At 35.3% G+C, this 20,251-nt stretch overlaps 1 protein-coding gene across 1 annotated transcript in view; it reads left to right on the forward strand.

The window, feature by feature from the left end:
* Positions 1-20,251, forward strand: part of LOC107665951 (dystrophin-like) — a 127,385-nt gene that overhangs the window by 39,453 nt on the left and 67,681 nt on the right. Inside the window, exons 22-46 of the mRNA XM_016457021.1 lie at positions 1,532-1,712; positions 2,323-2,468; positions 4,533-4,745; positions 5,909-6,022; positions 6,618-6,773; positions 6,964-7,134; positions 8,162-8,344; positions 8,837-8,971; positions 10,351-10,503; positions 10,614-10,775; positions 11,462-11,572; positions 11,712-11,885; positions 12,128-12,283; positions 12,710-12,880; positions 13,167-13,346; positions 14,270-14,392; positions 14,924-15,094; positions 15,302-15,418; positions 15,737-15,871; positions 16,869-17,021; positions 17,222-17,392; positions 17,826-17,936; positions 18,117-18,262; positions 19,115-19,238; positions 19,765-19,940. Coding sequence (XP_016312507.1) covers positions 1,532-1,712; positions 2,323-2,468; positions 4,533-4,745; positions 5,909-6,022; positions 6,618-6,773; positions 6,964-7,134; positions 8,162-8,344; positions 8,837-8,971; positions 10,351-10,503; positions 10,614-10,775; positions 11,462-11,572; positions 11,712-11,885; positions 12,128-12,283; positions 12,710-12,880; positions 13,167-13,346; positions 14,270-14,392; positions 14,924-15,094; positions 15,302-15,418; positions 15,737-15,871; positions 16,869-17,021; positions 17,222-17,392; positions 17,826-17,936; positions 18,117-18,262; positions 19,115-19,238; positions 19,765-19,940 — 3,833 coding nt within the window. The remainder of the gene's footprint in view (positions 1-1,531; positions 1,713-2,322; positions 2,469-4,532; positions 4,746-5,908; positions 6,023-6,617; positions 6,774-6,963; positions 7,135-8,161; positions 8,345-8,836; positions 8,972-10,350; positions 10,504-10,613; positions 10,776-11,461; positions 11,573-11,711; positions 11,886-12,127; positions 12,284-12,709; positions 12,881-13,166; positions 13,347-14,269; positions 14,393-14,923; positions 15,095-15,301; positions 15,419-15,736; positions 15,872-16,868; positions 17,022-17,221; positions 17,393-17,825; positions 17,937-18,116; positions 18,263-19,114; positions 19,239-19,764; positions 19,941-20,251) is intronic.

A 20,251-nucleotide genomic window follows, 5' to 3' on the forward strand; every position in this document is an offset into this window, starting at 1 on the left:
ATCTGCATCTTGGATGGCCTACGGGTGAGTACATTTTCAGCAAAATTTATTTTTTGGGTGAAAATAATGTTAACTACATTAACTACGTTTTAACAAATACATCGTGTCATACAGTTTGCGCTGAAAGGTCCCCGCCCCAGAAGTTTATATAAAGGGGTGATTTTGAAAAAAATTATTTCGTTTTTTTTTTTCTAATATATTTTCTAATATAGTTGTCTCTTTTCTTTTTACTTTACATTTTACAGGTTTACAAAACAGAATGCAATAATTCTATCTTTCATGTCAAAAGATCAAGGAAAATCAATTTCTCATAAAACGACCCCTTTGACGGGGACTCTGGCTGGCAGTTAGATTTTTATGTAATTTAGCTATGATGGTGGTACTTATATTGGATGATTTAATTGAAAAAGGAACACATTTCCACTGTCTGATGGATGTGGACTATGTTCAGTGGGGTAGACATGGCCTGTTAGATTAATGAATATGATATAACAAGCAGAGAGACAAGTTGTGTGATTAAAAAAGTTTTGAGTGTTCAAGGCTCTGCAGGTTTAAAGTCTCTCTTTGTTCATCTGTTCTTACCTCTTTCATCCTTGAATATATCTGTACCTGACAGCTTCCTATGAGTCTTTCTTGCTTCTGTCTCTTTGCCAGATCCTTGTTTCTGTAATGTCTTTCAGAAGAGACATGTCTCCCTAAAGACCTTGAGTGTCTGTGATAATTTTATCATTTGATGAGATTAAACCATTCCTTATCTTACTGTGCCCCAGGTTTAATCATTTGCTATTTCACACATGCATATATAAAGACGCTAACCCTCCATATACCTATATAAGCATAAACATATTAATTAATTAGTTATCAATTAAAAAAATAAAACATCAATGTATATCAATATTTGCAGAGAAAATAGTAATTATGATATAAAATATACATATATATATGATATCTTTTCTCTGCAAATGTGGATATATACAACAATCAAAAAATCTCTCCCTCTTTCTCAATTATATATATAAAAAAGTTTTGTTATTTCATGTTCACGTAACTGAGAATTTAAAATGGCAGCAGACAGCAATAATGTTATTTGTATAAGTTACAACGTTACTATTTTTATTGGATCAGTAAAAATAAATTTTTATTACAGCTATTTTATTGCCAATTGGAATTTATATACAGCATATCATAAATAAGCTCTATATAGCTCTTTATTAAAGGACAGAAGGTGCAATGAAAGAGTTGTGGAAAGTAAACTCAAAGCTAAAGATGGGATTTTATGAAGTTTTTATTGAATTTGTGAAGTCTGTAAAAACATTTGCCTCGCAACAAAACAATATTTGTTGCATTTGAATCAATATAGACATTTTGAAGTTATGAGTCAGGTTATAAGTGCTAAATATTCATGTTTATTCCCACTCCAGGTGACGAGGGTGGACAGCAAAAAGATGGGGCCATTTTCCTGCCAGTATTTGTGCTATTATTCGACTTAGCTTGAATCGTTACAAGACCAATTCTTTATTACCTTTCACAGGATGAGATTGCTCGCCTCTCCGTTCTCCGGCCACAAGTGGACAAGCTGCATGAACAACTTCAGGAACTGCAGCAGAAAGAAGAGACGCCTATTCTCTTTGATGCTGACATCTCTGCCTTCCAAGAGCACTACCACCATGTCTTCGAGGACCTGAGGGCCAGGGAAAGACAGCTTGTCTTGGGTGAGGGATGTCTAGCGCTATGCTATTTGGGTTAACGTTGAGGGAGTTTAAAAGTGGATCACTCACATACTGCACTATGACAGCACTTGTACATAGGATTCAGATTGCAGTGTGGTCTGGTTTGATCACGGTAGCCTCTGAGCTGGCAGCATTTTCATAAATTTTTCGAATCAACGGGCATCTCTCTCCTGTTATGCTACACAAGTGTTTATTAACTAATTCTTAAAACATAAACTATACTAATACCGATGTGTATCCACCATATTTTCTTTATTCATATTTTCTTTTCTATGCTGTTTGTGTTGGAAAATCATCAGAATTATGTGATTGCAAACGGAGCTGACAGCAATTTACTGTGAATAGTAGCTGAAACATTATTTAATAATTATTAAATTGTGATTAATAATTAATTAATCAATCATTTTAATTAAAAAAGTAACATTTATTCAATAGTGAATTATTTGTGAAAAACAAACATAGGGAGTGGGGCATTTGTTGAGCTTTGTGAATGATGGGCATTTGAGTTCTGTGGAAAGCTGCAGGACTGTTAGCAGGTGTTGTAGGAGATTGTGTGTTCAGACATGTTTTCTTTTCTTTTCTCTACTGTTAGTCCAGTCTAGTCTTCCACCAGCACGTTATAAGGATGTGATGGCAGCGCTGCTGACTTGGCTGCAGCAGTGTGAGAATAAACTAGCCATACCCTCCATAGCAGTGACTGAGTACCCTGTAATGGAGCAGAGGCTCAAAGACATCAAGGTATGGGATTTTAAAGGGATAACAAGAAACCCTTGTTATTAGCGAAACCCTTAAGTGAACTGCAGCCAGGAACTTATTGCTTGTGCTCGTGTAACATACAAGAGACTGGACGCAATTCATGGCCCTGATATACTCACTGCAAAGTTATTTTTTGTTCTTCGCTTAAAAGTAAAAAGAAGTTGGAAGTACCTTTACAGCAATACTGTTAATGAACAGCCAGACACTGTCCACACTGATGTGAGCCACATTTAGTTTAATATAAAAGAAGTAAAAAGAAGTTGGAAGTACCTTTACAGCAATACTGTTAATGAACAGCCAGACACTGTCCACACTGATGTGAGCCACATTTAGTTTAATATGTAAATATGTGCTGCACACTTTCCTAGGACAACGTAGGAAGATGGGGAAGGTCTCATTTTTTAAGTTTTGTTACAAGTTGTTCACACCTTGGCAATAAAAAAGTGATTAACACATGAAAATTCTTACATGCAGTCCCTTTAACATAGTGACCAAAAAGCTTTAAACTCATTTTAAAAGCTTTGTATAGCTCTATGTAGTGGTACAAAACAAACTGTCACCTTGGAATTATAGGGTTCTATCTGCATTCTGAGCAGTTTCGAGATATTGAGCTTCAAAGTTTTTGCATTCCATATAGTGATATTGGATATGGAGAAAAAGTCTCTTTCATACATCAGTCCCAAAATGTACGCTACTTTAAAAAAAAATCACATAATGTAAATAAGTTGTGACAGAATAAGAATATGGCAGATAGAACCTTATAGGTATAAAAGAAAAATAGATAATTTTGAACCATACAATGTATTTTTGGCTATTGCTACAAATATACCCGTGCTACTTAAGACTGGTTTTGTGGTCCAGGGTCACATATGTATATATAATATTATAATGTATATATAAAATCATTGTTTTCAAACAGGTTTCCTTTTTGAAAGAAAACAATACTTTTATTTTGCATGTAATGCATTAAATTGATCAACAGTGACAGTAACAGTGAAGAGATTTATAATATTTCTAAAGACATCATATCAATGCTGTTATTTTGAACTTTCTATTCATTAAAGAATCCTGAAAAAAATGTATCAAGGTTTTCACAAAAATGTTAAGCAGGTTTCAACATTGATAATAAGAAATCAGCAATATTAGCATACTTTCTGAAGGATCATGTGACACTGAAGACTGGAATGGTGGCTTGTGAAAATTCAGCTTTGCCACCAAAGGAGTAAATTACAGTTTAAAATATATTAATAGAAAATGGTTATTTTAAATTGTAATAATATTTCACAATATTATTTTTTTACTATTAGTTTTACTGTATTCCTGATCAAATAAATACATATTTGGTAAGCATAATAAAAAATGTAAAAATATTAACGACCCCAAATATTTGAATAGTAGTGTTTACACCTACAAATGGTTTACTTTTATCCAGACTCAGACAGCATCGACTGACTTTATTTGCAATTTGTTCTCTGATTTTTTGAGTAAAATCTGCAAAATTGTGCTAAATTAATTACAACTATTTGATTTATTGTAAAATGTGTTTTAAAAAATCTTGTATAATATTACTTGCTTTGTTTGTTTACTATTACTGTAAAATGTGTTTACATTAATGGTGAATGTGTTCAATAGGGCTGAAAGCATTATTAAATTGTGTAAGATTCCAATTGTGATACTGCACATTAAACTGGGAATGTAGAAACTATTTAAAAATTCAAACAATTGTACACTCAACGATTAACTGTAGTATTTAGTATCAGTGAAATCAATAGAATTCATTAGAAATCAATGTTACTTTAGTTTCTAGTGGATTGATTTGGTTTCTAGTAGATTTCAAGTAAATTGTCTCACTTAATAGGTTATTTATTACTAATATGCAACAAGTTTACCAAAAGGCCAGATTTACTATGTTAGATCATGAGGAACATTTGATTTGTTATTTAGAAAAATCAGTTAATATTTGTTGCTTTATCTTAATCTATTATAAATATTTTGGTTACATTTACTTTTTTATGCACATTGACTGAGTGCCAAAATATTTTTCAGGCAATTCAAGCAGCACAGAAGGAGCATCAGGGTGATGTGGATGACCTAAATAAAATGGCTGAGCAGGTATTCCAGAAAGCGCCACCAGAGATCTGTCAGAAGTACCGGACCGAGCTGGACAACGTGATGGTGCGCTGGAGGCGTGTGTCTGAGCAGCTGGAGGAGAACATCCAGAAGCTGCAGGATCACATGACCAAATTACAGCAGTTCCAGGCACGTGCTGAAACAATATGCTGATGAGGCTTTTCCTCAAATTACACTGGCTCTAGTTTCTCTGTAGCAGACACACTTCACCTACAACACGCCTGGGTGCTTTCCAAGAAAAAATGTGCTTGAATGCAGGCACATGAAAATGTTGACTGTGTCTCAACAACTAGTCAGTTGCCTACCCAGAGAGCTTACAAGGTTTTGAACTACATCCTTCAGAGAAGAGAAGTTTAATTGCTTAAAGGTTGCTGTTTTCTATCTCAGGCGATGATTCTTGGTTCAATAGGAATTAAGCTCAATCAACAAGGATTTGTAACATGTAATAACTTGTCACTTGTTTTCTTTAAAAAGAGCAGAAATCAAAGTTACGTAGAGACACTTACATTGGAAGTGAATGAGATTTTTTTTTGGAGGATTTAAAAGCATACATATGAAGCTTGTAATTTTATAAAACATTTCACATTCATTATTTTATTAAAACGTGTATTATTTGACCTGTAAAGTTGTCCTCATCACTTTTAAGGTCATTCAAAGGTATTTTCATTTGGTTATACTGTAACTACACAGAAAGGTTAATAAATGTTGATGTTTTTTTACTAACATCATACAAACACACATGTTGTTTATACCTTGTGGTGATAAATTTGAAACCGTGAGTATTTTAATGTTTGCAGATTCCATTTACAGGTCTCATTCACTTCTTTTTTTTTTCATCAACATTATTCCACAATTAGTGTTAATTGAGCTTAACTTGTTTTGAACCCAGAATATTACTTTAATGGAGTTAAATAAAATACCTTAAAAAGGTTTTGTATCATAAAAAACATACCAGAAAATGTTTTGTTCTTGGAAAAAAAAAAAAAAAAACTGGTGGTAGCCAAAACATATTTAGAAAAATACAAAATTGCATAAAACTATCAGATCGCCTCACTTCAGTATGATTATTTAGTATGAATATGCAAGATGTTTACCAAAATACCACATATACTATGGTTAGTAATAAGGAATATGTGTAATTTATTACTTTCAAAATAATAGAGAAAATAATATTTGTAGATTTATTTGACAGTTATTTGTATTTTTATTAAGCTTTTCTTAAATTCATATGGGTTGTGTAGTAGAAAATGTGACTGCATCTTCTGATAAAGTATCATTTCATCCAATGGTAGAATGACACAAAGACTTTGCAGAAGTGGATGGCAGAGGTCGATGTTTTCCTGAATGAGGAATGGCCAGCTCTGGGAGACGCAGAGGCTTTGGAGAAACAGTTGGAACAGTGCACGGTGAGGACAGTCATTATTTATTTAGCAATAAAAACTAAGTTTGTGTTCCAAACTAGAATAGAGCTCTTGATGCTATACTTATCTAGAGCAAGATGTGCTAAAATAACAACCGTGATCCAGAAACTTACCATTGTGTTTCACAAACATGGCCCAAAAATTTAAATTCAGAAGAGAGTACTTTTTATGCAGAAGCAAAGCGTAGCCTAAATTAAAGCATTGGTCTGGAAGAAGAAGAGCTGTTTCTCATTAAGATGAAATCTGCAAAAATATGTTGGGAGACCTGCTAATATAGCCACAGCGGTGGTTGAATAAGCCGTAAACCCATTGGGACCTGACTCAGTAAAGACCCTGCCTTCTCTTTTCAGGCAATGGCAGGAAATGATTTTTAATTTTACCAGTCATGAAAACTGCAGCTTAACATGAAATTACATTTTTCAAATGGTATCTCAGTCTTTTTGTGCCCCATGGTAAGGTAGCTGCAATAATGGCAATAGCTTTGCTTCTATCTAGTAGAATTGGGTCAATGCATTGGCATGACCTGGTTTTCAGGATGGCCAAGACCATCTATTTCAAACATTCTCTTTTGATTCGCCAGGCTCTGGTGAACGACATCCACACCGTCCAACCAAGTCTGAACGGCATCAATGAGGTGGGTCTGGCCTTGAAGAGGGAAGCTGAGACACCGTTTGCCATCAAAATACAGAAGATGCTTGATGAGCTCAATGCTCAGTGGGAGCTCATTTGCAAACAGGTAATTAACGGGCCACTTGGGCTTACGGTGCATTATGCCAGTTAATTACGAGGTGATCTTCAATCTTCAAAAGTCTACGCAAACCATTTTCACACATAGGCGATTTCTAAGTGAAACTTTTTGATGTTATTAGAGCATTTTCAGGTAGTCATTAAAACAAAAATGAACTGTGTTTTTTGTTGATCCTCAGGCTTATGCAAAGAAATCAGCCCTGAAAGGAGGGCTGGACATGACGGTGAGTTTGAGGAAGGAGATGCAGGAAATGCAGGAGTGGATCACACAGGCGGAGGAAGAGTATCTGGAGCGAGACTTCCAGTACAAAACACCTGAGGAGCTTCATAAGGCAGTGGAGGAGCTAAAGGTTTGTTCTTTTTAAACTTGTTTCTTCAGAGGAAAATGGCATCATTAATGGCGTTGTCAGTGATGTCTCTTTTAAGTATAACATCTTAAATGGAAAAGAAAAACGGAAACAATTGTAGACATACGGTAAGAGTACAGAGGTAAAATGATTTATAAAAAAACACTGTTAACAAAATGTGGGATATGCTCAGAGTTTTAAATGCTTGTTTTTGTGATAGAGTTTTTAGTTATTTTCTACCGATGGATGGATGGATGGATGGATAGATAGATAGATAGATAGATAGATAGATAGTGTTACACAGCTACACGTTACACACAAGTGTTTTGGACTGACTAACTATGAATTAATTAAATTCACCAAAAAAATGATTTGTACAAAGAACTGAATATCAATTGACTGAATTATGTCAAAAATACGACATTTACGATATGATTTTTATTGTTGGCTACCCCAAGAAGAACAGGACCATTGAGGTGGAACAAGCCAAAATCAACATGTTAACAGGGAGACAGACATTGTTTGACTACTTTTCGTGCTGTGTTAGTTTTATGTTCGATAATAGCTTATCTAACGCGTCTAATCTCACTAGAGAACATGGGATTTGTGCCTTTATTGCTTTTAACAAGTCAAGGGACACCAATTTGTACCCCATTCATTGAAAGTGCCAAGTCACCAAAGTTGTTGTTCTACTGAGAAGCTCCCCAGACAGTTGTCATGATAGCAGAAGACTGACACCTAGACAACTGAGATATATTCATTTCCTAACAGGTGCCGGTTCGGTGCACAGAAGCTTTTCGCCTCGATGTGATCCTGTTGCTTTGGGCGTTTTATGAAGTAAATGGGGCGAATTTTTGCTCTCAACTTCCCAAGTTCAACGACAGTCAACAGCAGGGATCTTGTATTCTCTGTCCCAGTGCCAAGCTTAGCTTAACTTTGCAAGCAGAGGCTTAAGAGAATGCTGATGTTCACTAACCTTGGTAAAAACATCTGAATGCTCACATAATCCCCTCTCCTCTCTCCCACTCAGCGGGCTCAAGAGGAAGTCCATCAAAAGGAAACAAAGGTGAAGCTACTGACGGATAAAGTCACTAATTTCATTTCAAAGGCTCCTCCTGCTGCCCATGATGCCCTGAAGGCAGAACTGGATGTTTTGACTTCTAACTACCAGCGACTGTGCAGCCGGCTCGATGGAAAATGCAAGACTTTAGAGGTGAGCTTGATATTGTGCCAGTGATGGGGTTGTGCTCAGGAGTCAGATAGTGATTAATTTGGCTTTCATCCACATGTTTACATTTTATCAGAGTGTGTGTGTGTGTGTGTGTGTGTGTGTTCCCTGGGAATCAAACCCATGACTTTGATGTTGCTAGCACCAGGCCCTTTCAGTTCAAACCACTAATGTGGTTCTTCTCACCTTTGATCAAATTCTCAGGACCCAGGCCCAATGTGATATGTTTGACTAACCACATGCCCATTTCTGCTGGCTGTTGTAGGAGGTGTGGGCATGCTGGTGTGATGTGTGTGTGTGTGTGTGTGTGTGTGTGTTCCCTGGGAATCAAACCCATGACTTTGATGTTGCTAGCACCAGGCCCTTTCAGTTCAAACCACTAATGTGGTTCTTCTCACCTTTGATCAAATTCTCAGGACCCAGGCCCAATGTGATATGTTTGACTAACCACATGCCCATTTCTGCTGGCTGTTGTAGGAGGTGTGGGCATGCTGGTGTGAGCTGCTGTCTTATTTGGAGTTGGAGAATGCCTGGATGGACCTACTGGAAAAGAAAATTGATGAAACAGAAAGCCTTCAAGGAGGTGTAGAGGAAATAGAAGATGCTTTGACTGTGAGTGCTGAAAATCTTTAAGATTAACTTCAGAGATATAATGAGACTGTTTACTAAAAGAGGAAGCATATTCATATATAGGTAACTTTAGGTTATTTTAAAGGAAGGATAATTATAGGTTATTTTAAAGGAGTAGTTTTTGGTCTGGTCTTCACATAAGGATATTATGTGGTTTTAGAAGCTTGGAATATTATGTATGAAATCGTATGCTCTATTCGTCCTTTTTATAGCTTCACAGCCTGTAGTCACTATGACCCGTTGATGTTAAAAGAGCTGTATAAATACATTTCCTTTTTGCGTTCCACTGGAAAAATAAGAGCAGACAGGTTTAGTATTTCATTAGCCTGAGTAAATGATGACACAGTTTTCATTTTAGGTTAGAGTTTGACTTGGAAAGGTCATTCTGTCCCAGAGGAACATTTTATTGTTTAGAGGTTACTCTTTCATATTGCAGGACACCGACTTAAATGCCATTCTTGTTGGAGTTTCCACTTTGTCTCAGATGTTTCTCAGATGATTATTGATGATCTTTTCTGAAACTCTAGAGCAGTGTTTCCCAAACAGGGGTTTGTGAGGGAACTGCAGGCGGTTTGCGAGTTGTTGAAAAGAAAATACTTCAAAATTTAAATTTAAATGGAAAATTAAAATAAATAAATAGGGCTGCAAAATTAATCATATAAAACTGATATCACAATATTGTTTATGTATATAGATATATAGATACATACAGTAGATACAATTTTCATATGAGATAAAATGTAATATCACAGTTCACATTTCAATCACAATACATGACAAAATAAACGCAATATATTTTTGGCCAAGTTGTGCAGCCCTGGACATAATATTTTTTTTTTAAAGACGTACTAAAAATGATTAAGTATTGTATTTGTTTACTTGCATGTGATGTGACCATTAACTGACATCAGAGAACTGTGAACATGCGAATGTGCTGTTAAGTAAAAAGTTGAAATATTAACTTTTTCATTTTTAGCGGGTACTTCAAGTAAATATTTTACATCTAAGGGGTTCAGCTGACCAAAAAGTTTGAGAAACCCCTGCTCTAGAAGTTATACACTGATTTACTCGGGAGACCAGGAAACTAAACTGAGAAGTAGGAGACTTTAGCTAAACTATTTTGTTTTGACTTTAGCTACCAGAACAGACTCAATTGGTTGCCTAGGAGAATTTGAGATATTAAATAGATCTCATTTGTTATTTTTCTTTACTATGAGCTAATATATGCACTGATAATGATAAAATAGTCATACCAAAAATTAAATCTTGCATCATCACCATGGAAAGCATCTTTTATTAAGTTTTACGTTTTCAAATGACATAAATCATTGGTGTTAAAGCTGTTTCCCATTCCCTTCCAGTCTTTAGACACCATGATTAGGGAGCATCCTGAGTATAACCGCAACCAGATCCGTGAATTAGCCCAGACCCTTATGGATGGCAGAGTCCTCGATGAGCTCATACACAAAAAAGTGGAGGACTACAACACACGCTGGGATGAACTAATGCAAAGGGTAGGAACTTAAGATGACTCGGCTATATAGCTGCAGCTGAAACCTTAAGTATATTCATTGGATTTTTTTTCATGTTTTGATTCTCTTCCGCTTTCTGGTGTCAATAAAAGGCTTTACAAAGGCGACAGCAGCTGGAGAAGAGCTTGCAGTGGGCCCAGGAGAACGACAAAACCCTGCGCCTCATTCAGGACTCTCTGAACACCACTGACCGACATTTGACTGCTTACATAGCAGATGGCATAGACGCTGCACAGATACCTCAGGAGGCACAGGTATTCATATTATCTCATATATGTGCCATTTATTTTATTTTATTCTTTATTTACATTATCTTTATTCATTCTGCCAAATCGTTTGTCCTATGTATGGTGTCATCGATTCCTATAAATTTTTTTATATTTATTTATTTACACATAACATCTTTTTAAAGAACTTTAATTTAATGAATTTTGTATGGAAAATTATAAAACGGATAGTTCCGGTTCCATAAGGGCCAGAATATCATATCATAGGGTGTGAGCTCTTTTGACTTAAATAAATTAAGTATCCTTAGTATTCTGTTTATTTATTTAGTTAGTTATTATTTAAAGATGACTATGATTGCCTTATTATTATCTCATTGAATGTGCCATTTATTTTATTTTATTCTTTCTTTACATTATCTTTATTCATTCTGCCAAATCGTTTGTCCTATGTATGGTGTCATCGATTCCTATTAATTTTTTTATATTTATTTATTTACACATAACATCTTTTTAAAGAACTTTAATTTAATGAATTTTGTATGGAAAATTATAAAACGGATAGTTCCGGTTCCATAAGGGCCAGAATATCATATCATAGGGTGTGAGCTCTTTTGACTTAAATAAATTAAGTATCCTTAGTATTCTGTTTATTTATTTAGTTAGTTATTATTTAAAGATGACTATGATTGCCTTATTATTATCTCATTGAACAGAAAATTCAGACTGAGTTGAATGGTCATGAAGTGACTCTCGATGACATGAAGAAAAAGGCTGTCGAGGTTGACGCATCAGAGAAAGTGATTGGAGAGATTGATGCAACATATGTAAGAATTATAATTTTCGATAGCTGATTTTTTTTTTTGTCGCAGTCACAGATCCTTCCTGTATAAATACGTTAAGCAAATAATAAACAAGTAATCAAATACCTGTTAACAAATGCCTGTTTTCTGTGTGTTTGTTTAGGATAATTTATTGCAAGTGAAAGGCAAGTTCAGGCATTTCCAAAAGCCGGCTAACTTTGATCAACGGTTGAGGGAATGTGAGCGAGTGTTAGAGGAGGTGAAAGGAAAGCTGGGAGTGCTGAGTATTCAGAGTGTGGAGCAGGAGGTGGTACAGTCACAGTTGGATCAGTGCATGGTGGGTAATAGCTTTTATTCCTCTTTTTTTTTATGAGTACATTAATTTGTTAATGCATGAATAGTTGTGGAGATTGAACTGATTACTTCATACTGTATGAAATTTGTTCAAATTCAATTCTTTGTTTTGTTAAATTTCTCATTTTAATTGTAGTTTTTGTTTTAACATAAATTGCCGTTTGGCTCTTGTCAGGTAGCAATATCACACTGAGTTTAATCACATTCTCTATTTCCCCCACGTAGAAGTTCTATAAGAATCTGAGTGAAGTGAAATCGGAGGTGGAGGCGGTGATAAAGATGGGAAGACAGATTGTGCAGAAGCAACAGACAGAGCAACCCAAGGAGCTGGACGACAGGCTGACGGCCCTCAAACTCGCATACAATAATTTGGGTTCGCAGGTAAGGGAATACAACGCTAAATGTAAGACGTGTACAGTACTAGTTTGATGCAGATACTCATTGTATATTGTTACTGTTTCTCATTTAAGGATAATAGTAATATCATCAAAACCATGAAATTACACAAATGAAAGTATGGAAATTATGTTAAAATAAAACAAAAGTATCTTTTATAGAAGAAGTTTATTCACATTACTGTTAAAAGGTTGGGGACAGTAAGAATTTTTTTTTTTTTATTCAGCAAGGATGCATTCAGTTGATCAAAATTAACAGTAAAAACATTTAGAATGCTATAAAAGATTTTTGTTTCAAATAAATGCTGTTCTTTTATGTAGTAACTATCTTTGAGATAGTTTTGAAGGAGTTTCCATTTATGCTGAACATTTGTTGGCTGATTTTCCAAACGTCTCATTTGTTTGTGTGCAGGTAACAGAAGGAAAGCAAGAACTGGAGAAGCTTTTAAAGTTATTAAGGAAGTTTAGGAAGGAGGTAAACAGTCTGACAGAATGGTTGGCAACTACTGATGAGGAACTGACGCGCCGCTCTTCAGTGGAAGGCATGCCAAGCGATTTGGATGCAGAGTTGTCTTGGGCAAAGGTAAATGAATACTCAGCTGGTTTCATTTCAGCAGCATTGTTTATATCTGAAACAGTTTGCTAGTCATTAAAAGATTAGTTCTTCCAAAAAATGACAGTTCTGTTATCCATGTTTTTCCACACTTAAAATGCCTTTCAGTGGAAAGGCGAATTGTTAGCAATTGTTCGTTTATTATCAGTGCTGTGTTGTTTCCAAGAAGGTGGGTGTGTTGAAGAAAAAAAGTTACTTCGTTTTTGAAAAGAAAAGCTCAAAAACAACATATTAAAACATCATCTTTCCCACCCAGGCGACGCAGGAGGACACTGAGCGTCATAAGCCACAGTTGAAACTGGTGAGGGAGTTGGCAGAGACCCTGAAGGGTTTACTTTGTAGCCAGGAGAACCTTATTGATGACAAGGTCAGTCTGCTCAACTGCAACTGGATCGCAGTGACGTCACGGAGCGAGCAGTGGCTGAAACTCCTGCTGGTGAGCAACCATTCAGAGCAACTGTCTGACCCTTTTCTGAGTCATTTCATTCTAGGCAAAATATTTCTTATGCTAAATATGCCCTACAAGGCTAAATTGATTTCCTTTCAATTCCACATCTCCAGGTTGTTCCTTAAAATCCAGACAGTGATTTCTGGAGGCGGCAATAATGTTATGAAACTGTTAAGCACATTTATCTCCTGCTCTTCTTTATTACCTTTTCTACTACTTGCTGTATCCTCCATAATTTTTCTCATCTTTTATCTCCTTGACTATATTTTCTTCTTGTTCTACTTTGTAAATAACTTTATACAAATCTGAGGGACAATATGTCAAAAGATGAGGCTTGGCCTCAAAGGTATAATGAAGTGATTAAAGAAATGTTTCACCCAAATTGAAAATTCTATCATTGTTTTCTAACCCACACATGTCATTCTGAACCTGTATGACTTACCGTACCTTCTATCATGAAACGCAAAAGGATTTCACTTTTCATTTTTTTCCCATTCAGTTGAAGAGAGACTTTTTCATGCTTCATAATGGACATAAGAGTGTCATTAAACTGATCAGTGCATCTCATACACTGAGTCTTATGAAGTCGTAAGATGGAATTTTGTTGCAAAAGCATCATAAAAGGATCATGAAAGTGGTCCATGTGACTTTGCACTATATTTCACTATAGCTGTTATTGAAAAGGGCATGAAAAACAATCTTCAAATGTTGTTTTTTGTGTTCAGCAACAGAAAGAAAGTCATACAGATTTGGAACAACACGACAGTGAGTAACTAATGACAGAATGTTCATTTTCTGGGTGAACTATTAATTTAATGTAACATGAAATTTCAAAACCCTGTTCCTGAACAAATTTCCTTGTGCTAACCACTGAAGCCGAATGTAAACGTAACTCTCCATCTGTCATCCAGGATTACCAGAGTCAAATGAAAACATTTGAGCAGAACATTTCTCAGATCAACACCTGGATGGATCGTGCTGAAGAAATGCTGGACGAGATGGACAGCCAGGGCTGCGTTGAGCACGTTATACAGGTCTTCACTAGCACAATATCAGACACTCACAGTGAGCTGTTCCACTTGACAACCAACTGTTCTCCATTATTGAGGACTAGATTTTGTTTTATGCAGCCATACTTTTCCATCAAATTAAATAAACAGTTATCCATCACTTCTATGACAATAATGTTTTGATGGCTCATTAATTGGAAGCAATTTGCAGCAAATAAAACTTTAGATTAGGCCATTAGGGAGAACAAAACAGACAGACGGACAAAAAAAAAAAAGTGTTTTAGTATTATTGAACATAATTTCTGTTATCATTTACAAAGTAAATATATATCTTTTACAACTTACTCCCAAAATATTTACATCAGTAGATTTTAATTTGGTGTATTTTGAAGTTTTAGAAGTTTTACATGTACACATGTATGATGGATAATTTTGAATGCATTTTTGAGTGAAACAAGATAGGCCTTGTAGGATAGGCCTTGATTTAATTTTTTATTTATTTTTTGGTGTATATTCAAAATGCACACACAATTGATGTGTTCTTTGAATGTCCAGGGTTTGCGGATGGAGCTGGAGGAGATGAAGGGGAAGGTTGAAGCAGTGCAGGTTCTGGCAGAGGACCTTGTAAAGAACAGAGGGGAACATTGTAAAGCTCAAGTGAAACCAAAGCTAGAACAGCTCAGTCGACGCTTTGACATCGTCGCAAAGAGGATTTTAACGGGACAGGTACTGTTATGAAAAGCTGTATAACTGATAAATGTATACATAGAGATAAAACACATATATAGAACCATGGTGAGCTGTCTGGTTTCGCTTTTCTTTGTTGATCCTTAAATTCTTCAGAGACATTGTCTTATTATCCCACTTAGAAAATAGATTTTTTTGGGGGGTATATAATTGGATTTTTATATATTTGATCATATTTTCTTGCAGGCCTCGTCTCAAGAGTTAGATGAGTACCACAGACAGGCTAATATATGGCTCCAGGTGCTGGACGAGGAGATTAAATTAGGTGAAAGTCTAAAAGAGGAAGATTTCCTGGAGGATGCGGTAAGAAAATACTCTCAGCTGTTTCTTTGGCTAAAATTAATTTTAGTCACTGGAACCGCACGGGCAGCAAAAGGCTGAAACAGCCTCCGAGCTTCATTGTAAAGATCTCATGACAAGAAACATAATGAGTTTCAGGGAATGGGTCTGGTTCGTGGGTAACAAATGCTGGCACAGTACATCATTGCATTGCTCTGCCTAGAAACGGCCCTGGATGGATGGATAGATAGACTGACAGACAGACAGACAGATAAATAGATAGATAGATTTGACAGCGTTTCTAACATAATTTTATATTTTTGTCTTCCTTTTCTTTCACAGGGCATAGATGAGGATGCTCTAAATGAACTGTTCTTAAAAGGAGAAAATCTCCTCAAGAGAGCTCCTAGCAGGGAGAAAAGAGAGGCCGTTCGTGAGAAACACAATCTTCTTCATGACAAATATGACACTCTAAAGGTAATTGTTTTGCTTGCTGATGCGACAAGTACACATTTTATTTGAAATTAAGGCCATGGGAAAGCATTTACAAGCTCTTGGCATTAGGCTCATGACGCATCATTGAATTTGAATGTTTTCTTTAAGAAAAAACCAAGGACACCTGCATCAAATATCTAACTGTCCATACTATGTCATTTTTTGCGGTAATGTGAAAGCAGTTAGTTGTTAGGTTGGTCATACATAAAAAAAATAAATAAAAAATTCTTGCTTTAAAGGGGTCCTATTATGCTCTTTTACAAAGTCTTGATTTTGTTTTGGGGGTGTACTAGAACAGTTGTAGTCCAAACGAGTCGTTCGTTGTAGTTTTTGAAAAGTGATTTCTGTTAAATAAAATATCTCCTTTTGAATTGGACTTTGAGCTTTGTAACTTTGCAGATCTTTTTTATGCTCAAACAGCAACATTACAGATTAACTAAAGTTGAAAAAGTGAAAAAGCATAATAGGACCCCTTTAAGCATAAATCTATCAAAATTGAACGAGGTTTATACTTAAAACAATTTGACAATGATTTATTTTATTTATTCTATGAAAACAAGTACTTTCTTTACTGAGTGGGATTTTATGTAGGATATCGGATATGTTCCTGGATCAAAATCCTTTATTACTCCCGAAACCAATTACCATTACTGAAATAATATAAATGAAACTCTGCACTAGTAAAGTCAGTTGGTCAGGTCAGTGTAAGGTTGAACTCCTGTATTATTATTCAGGTCAGAGACAAGGTCAAAACTGGAATAAGAATGAGGTCATGCTTCGGTTATGGTAGGTTAGAAACATGGTCAAAACTAAGGTCTAGGATGGAATTAGTTTATTAGCCAAATTTAAAATTAGCCAGTCATGTTAAACTTAGGTAAATCATGTTTTGCTTAGTGATATAATCATATACTTATCATTCATTGTTTTTGATATATGACTGTATGTAATGAGTCTTAATATTTTCATTCTGCGTTCATAGAATCTGAGAGCCCTGAGAAAGAAGAAGGCTCTTGCTCTTGCCCCGCAGTGGTACCAGTTCTGTAAGAAAACAGATGACATGATGCAGTGGCTGGACAAAATTGAGAAGAACCTTGCAGAGCTTCCAGATCCCCCCGAGGAGCCGAGAGTGAAAGTGAGAGTGAAAGTTTCTTTACTGTGTGCACTAGCAGTCTTAATTATTATTTATATTCTTATATTTTAGCTGCTTCAACCCACCAGGGATGTTTTTAACAGTATAAAGGGACTTACTTGTGTCTTTTGGGTCCCTTTGCTTCCTTCTTAAGAATATTTCAAGACCTGAAAAAAAAAAAATTGATGTATGTTCTCCATCAGGCAGTTGGTACTGAGATTGAACAGCAGCGTCCGAAGTTGGAGGACTTGCGTGGACTGGGCCGTGTGCTTTCAGAGGGTGGAGCTGCCAAGCTTGTGGAGCCCCGCCTCCTCCCGGTCAATAAACGCTGGGCGGAGCTGGACGTTAATTTCACTCAAGTGCGCCACAAGAGTGTAAGTGTGCTTTTAGTGGTAAAAACAAGTTAATAGATGTTGGCTTTACAAATTTATTGTGAAAGCAATAGCAAGTCAGCGTACCTTCATCATTTTGCACTGTAGTTTTGACTCCTATATAAAAAAATTATAATAAAAAAAAAAGATTTTAAAGTCAATAGTAGAACAAAGAAAGTAAATATTGAAAATGCATATTTTATATAAAAATATTAAAGTAATGGGGAAAAATTCCTGTGGTGAAATCACTGTAATGCACAGCATCTCATGGTTTATTGATTTAACGAGGGATTAAAAAACAATCGAGTTTTATTCAGAGTGTGTGAAGTTTTTTTTTTTTTTTTGTAAAAAACAACCTGTTTTTTAAAATTTTTTTATCAGAGTAAAATGAGCAAATTGAACGAGACACATTTGTTCTCCATCCTTGTATGTTCAGGAGCTGCAGTTCTTGCTGCAGTTTATCGCTGAAAACGAAGCTCTGCTGAACTCTCCTGAGTGCTGGTCTACAGCATTCATCAACGTTTACCACCAAGAGAAGTGCCTCAAGGTTATATCATAAACCATGTCTCATTTCTACAAATAATTTTTTTTATATCCATGAGCTTATTCGATCTATTATTGATTTACTCATGAGCTGTACATGAACACAATTTGTTATACTCCCACCACCAAAACAGCAGTAAAACTAATGTAAATGCTTTCATCAGTTGTGTTACATGTGATCTAGGAAGTTAAAGTTAATCTGGATAAACTGGAGAGTCCAGTGATGGAGGCTCTGGGCAGGGGTGCCTCTCTTCCAGAGGACAGTTTACTGGTCCAGCTGCTCAGAACCAACTGGGAAAACCTTAAAAAGCTCTATCATGACAGATTCACGTAAGGATGAATAACATCACATTGTTGAAGTGTGCCTTGCCACTTAAAGAAGTCAATAGGGAAATAGTGTGTAATTAAATAAGAGAGGTGTTTAGAGGTGTTTGAAGGTTATACTAACATTGTGTTAAATGCACTGTACTTGCATGAATATGATTAAATGCATGTGCATGCAGAAGAATATGATGTATAAATTGACTTGACTAACTAGTGTTATTTTAGTATTATTTATATATTATTATAGTATTTATTAATATTTTGCATTGCCTTTTATTTTTATATATTCAGTCTTCATTTTAGTTTTAGTAATTTTGTTGTGTGCTTTTGTCATTATCATTTTTTATATTTATGTTAAGCTTTTATTTCAATTTTAGTACTTCAACTTATTTCATTTAGTTGCAAAGGCAACATTTTTAATTTGAGTTAAGTTTTTTTAATATTTATATTTTATTTTATTTCAGTTAACGGAAACAACATTTGAAAGTTAAAAAAACTTTTGCTAACAGATTAAGTATTTAAAATGTATTTAAGTATTTTAAATAATTTCAAATACTTGATTGCTAACAGTCTTAAAACAGCTAAGTATTTAAAAATAAAGAATATCTATGCAATATACTAGTCATAAGAGTAGAGGAGTCATTCTAAATGAGCTGTTAATTAGTCTAGCTTAAATATTAACAAAATAAACCACAGAAGTGTTTTTGAGTTCTTTATAACTAAATAATGTTTAAATTAACTTTTATTTCAATAGATTTTGCAGTTTAAATCAAAATATTGATTTTTATTTTCAGTAAATTCTCTCTCTTTACTCTCTGACTCACAATGTTCTGTTTGTCTACTTGTGCTGCTGTCCAGACGCCTTGAAAAATCCAAGAAATTCAGTGAGGAGCATAAAACGCTTGACATTTGGCTCACAGATGCTGAGAGGACGATAGTGAAGTATGAACAAGACCCCATAAATAATAGAGACTACCTCAAGGTAATCATAAATTTAATCTGTGGCTACGATTGTATTATTTAAATATAAAGTAATATATAACAAATTGGATTGAGTATAATATATTAAGACTACTGTTTAAGGGATAGTCCACTGGAAAATGAAAATTCTGCTTACTCTCTTACTCACCCTCGTGTCCAAACCTAAAAAGACAAAAGAAAATATTTTGAAGAATGTTGGTAACTTAACAGTCTCGGTTCTCATTGACTTCTATCGTATTTTTTGTTCATCTCATGGAAATCAATGGAAACCGAAACTGTTTGGTTACCAACAATCTTTAAAATATCTTCTTTAATGTTTCACTGAATTAGTCATACAGGTTTGGAACAATATGAGGTTGAAGAAATAATCACAGAATTCTCAGTTTTGGGTGGATTACTCCTAAAAATAATTAACAATAATAAATCATTATATACAGGTTTCATAGAAAGTGATACCAGATTTTTGTAGGCAGTGTCATGTTAGATTAGTTTCAGACCATCCATACTGCGACATTCTACTTTCCCAGGAGCTCCAGGGGGGTTTGGAGAAACAGGAAGCAGCAGTGAAGGGGCTCAATGCTCTTGGGACAGATCTGACTCCACAGTGCAGTAAGGACAACAGGGACCACATTAAACAGCAGCTTGCCTCTATCAACTCCCGCTGGGCCAAAGTGTCCAACCAGCTCACTGAGATCAAGAGACGGTTAGTAAAAATTCAGGACATATTAATGCAGACAGCTTGTTAGAGTGCCGCACACATTTGAATATCTTAGCATAATTCAATTTGAGCAGCAAACACCTACATAATTGCCCTCTTTTGTCCTTATTTTGAAAGAATGCATATACTGGGTATAGAAAAAAAACACTCCCCTTTAAAATAATCACATTTTGTTGCTTTGCAGCCTCAAATGAAGACAGACACAGTTTTTGTTTTATCCAGCTGTATTTACTCAGTGCAACTTATAACATCCAAGTGAAAGATATAACACCAACATGTCAGAAAAAAAAAAAAAA

This window comes from Sinocyclocheilus anshuiensis, unplaced genomic scaffold (assembly GCF_001515605.1).
Source record: "Sinocyclocheilus anshuiensis isolate Anshui unplaced genomic scaffold, SAMN03320099.WGS_v1.1 scaffold775, whole genome shotgun sequence".
Lineage (NCBI taxonomy): Eukaryota > Metazoa > Chordata > Actinopteri > Cypriniformes > Cyprinidae > Sinocyclocheilus > Sinocyclocheilus anshuiensis.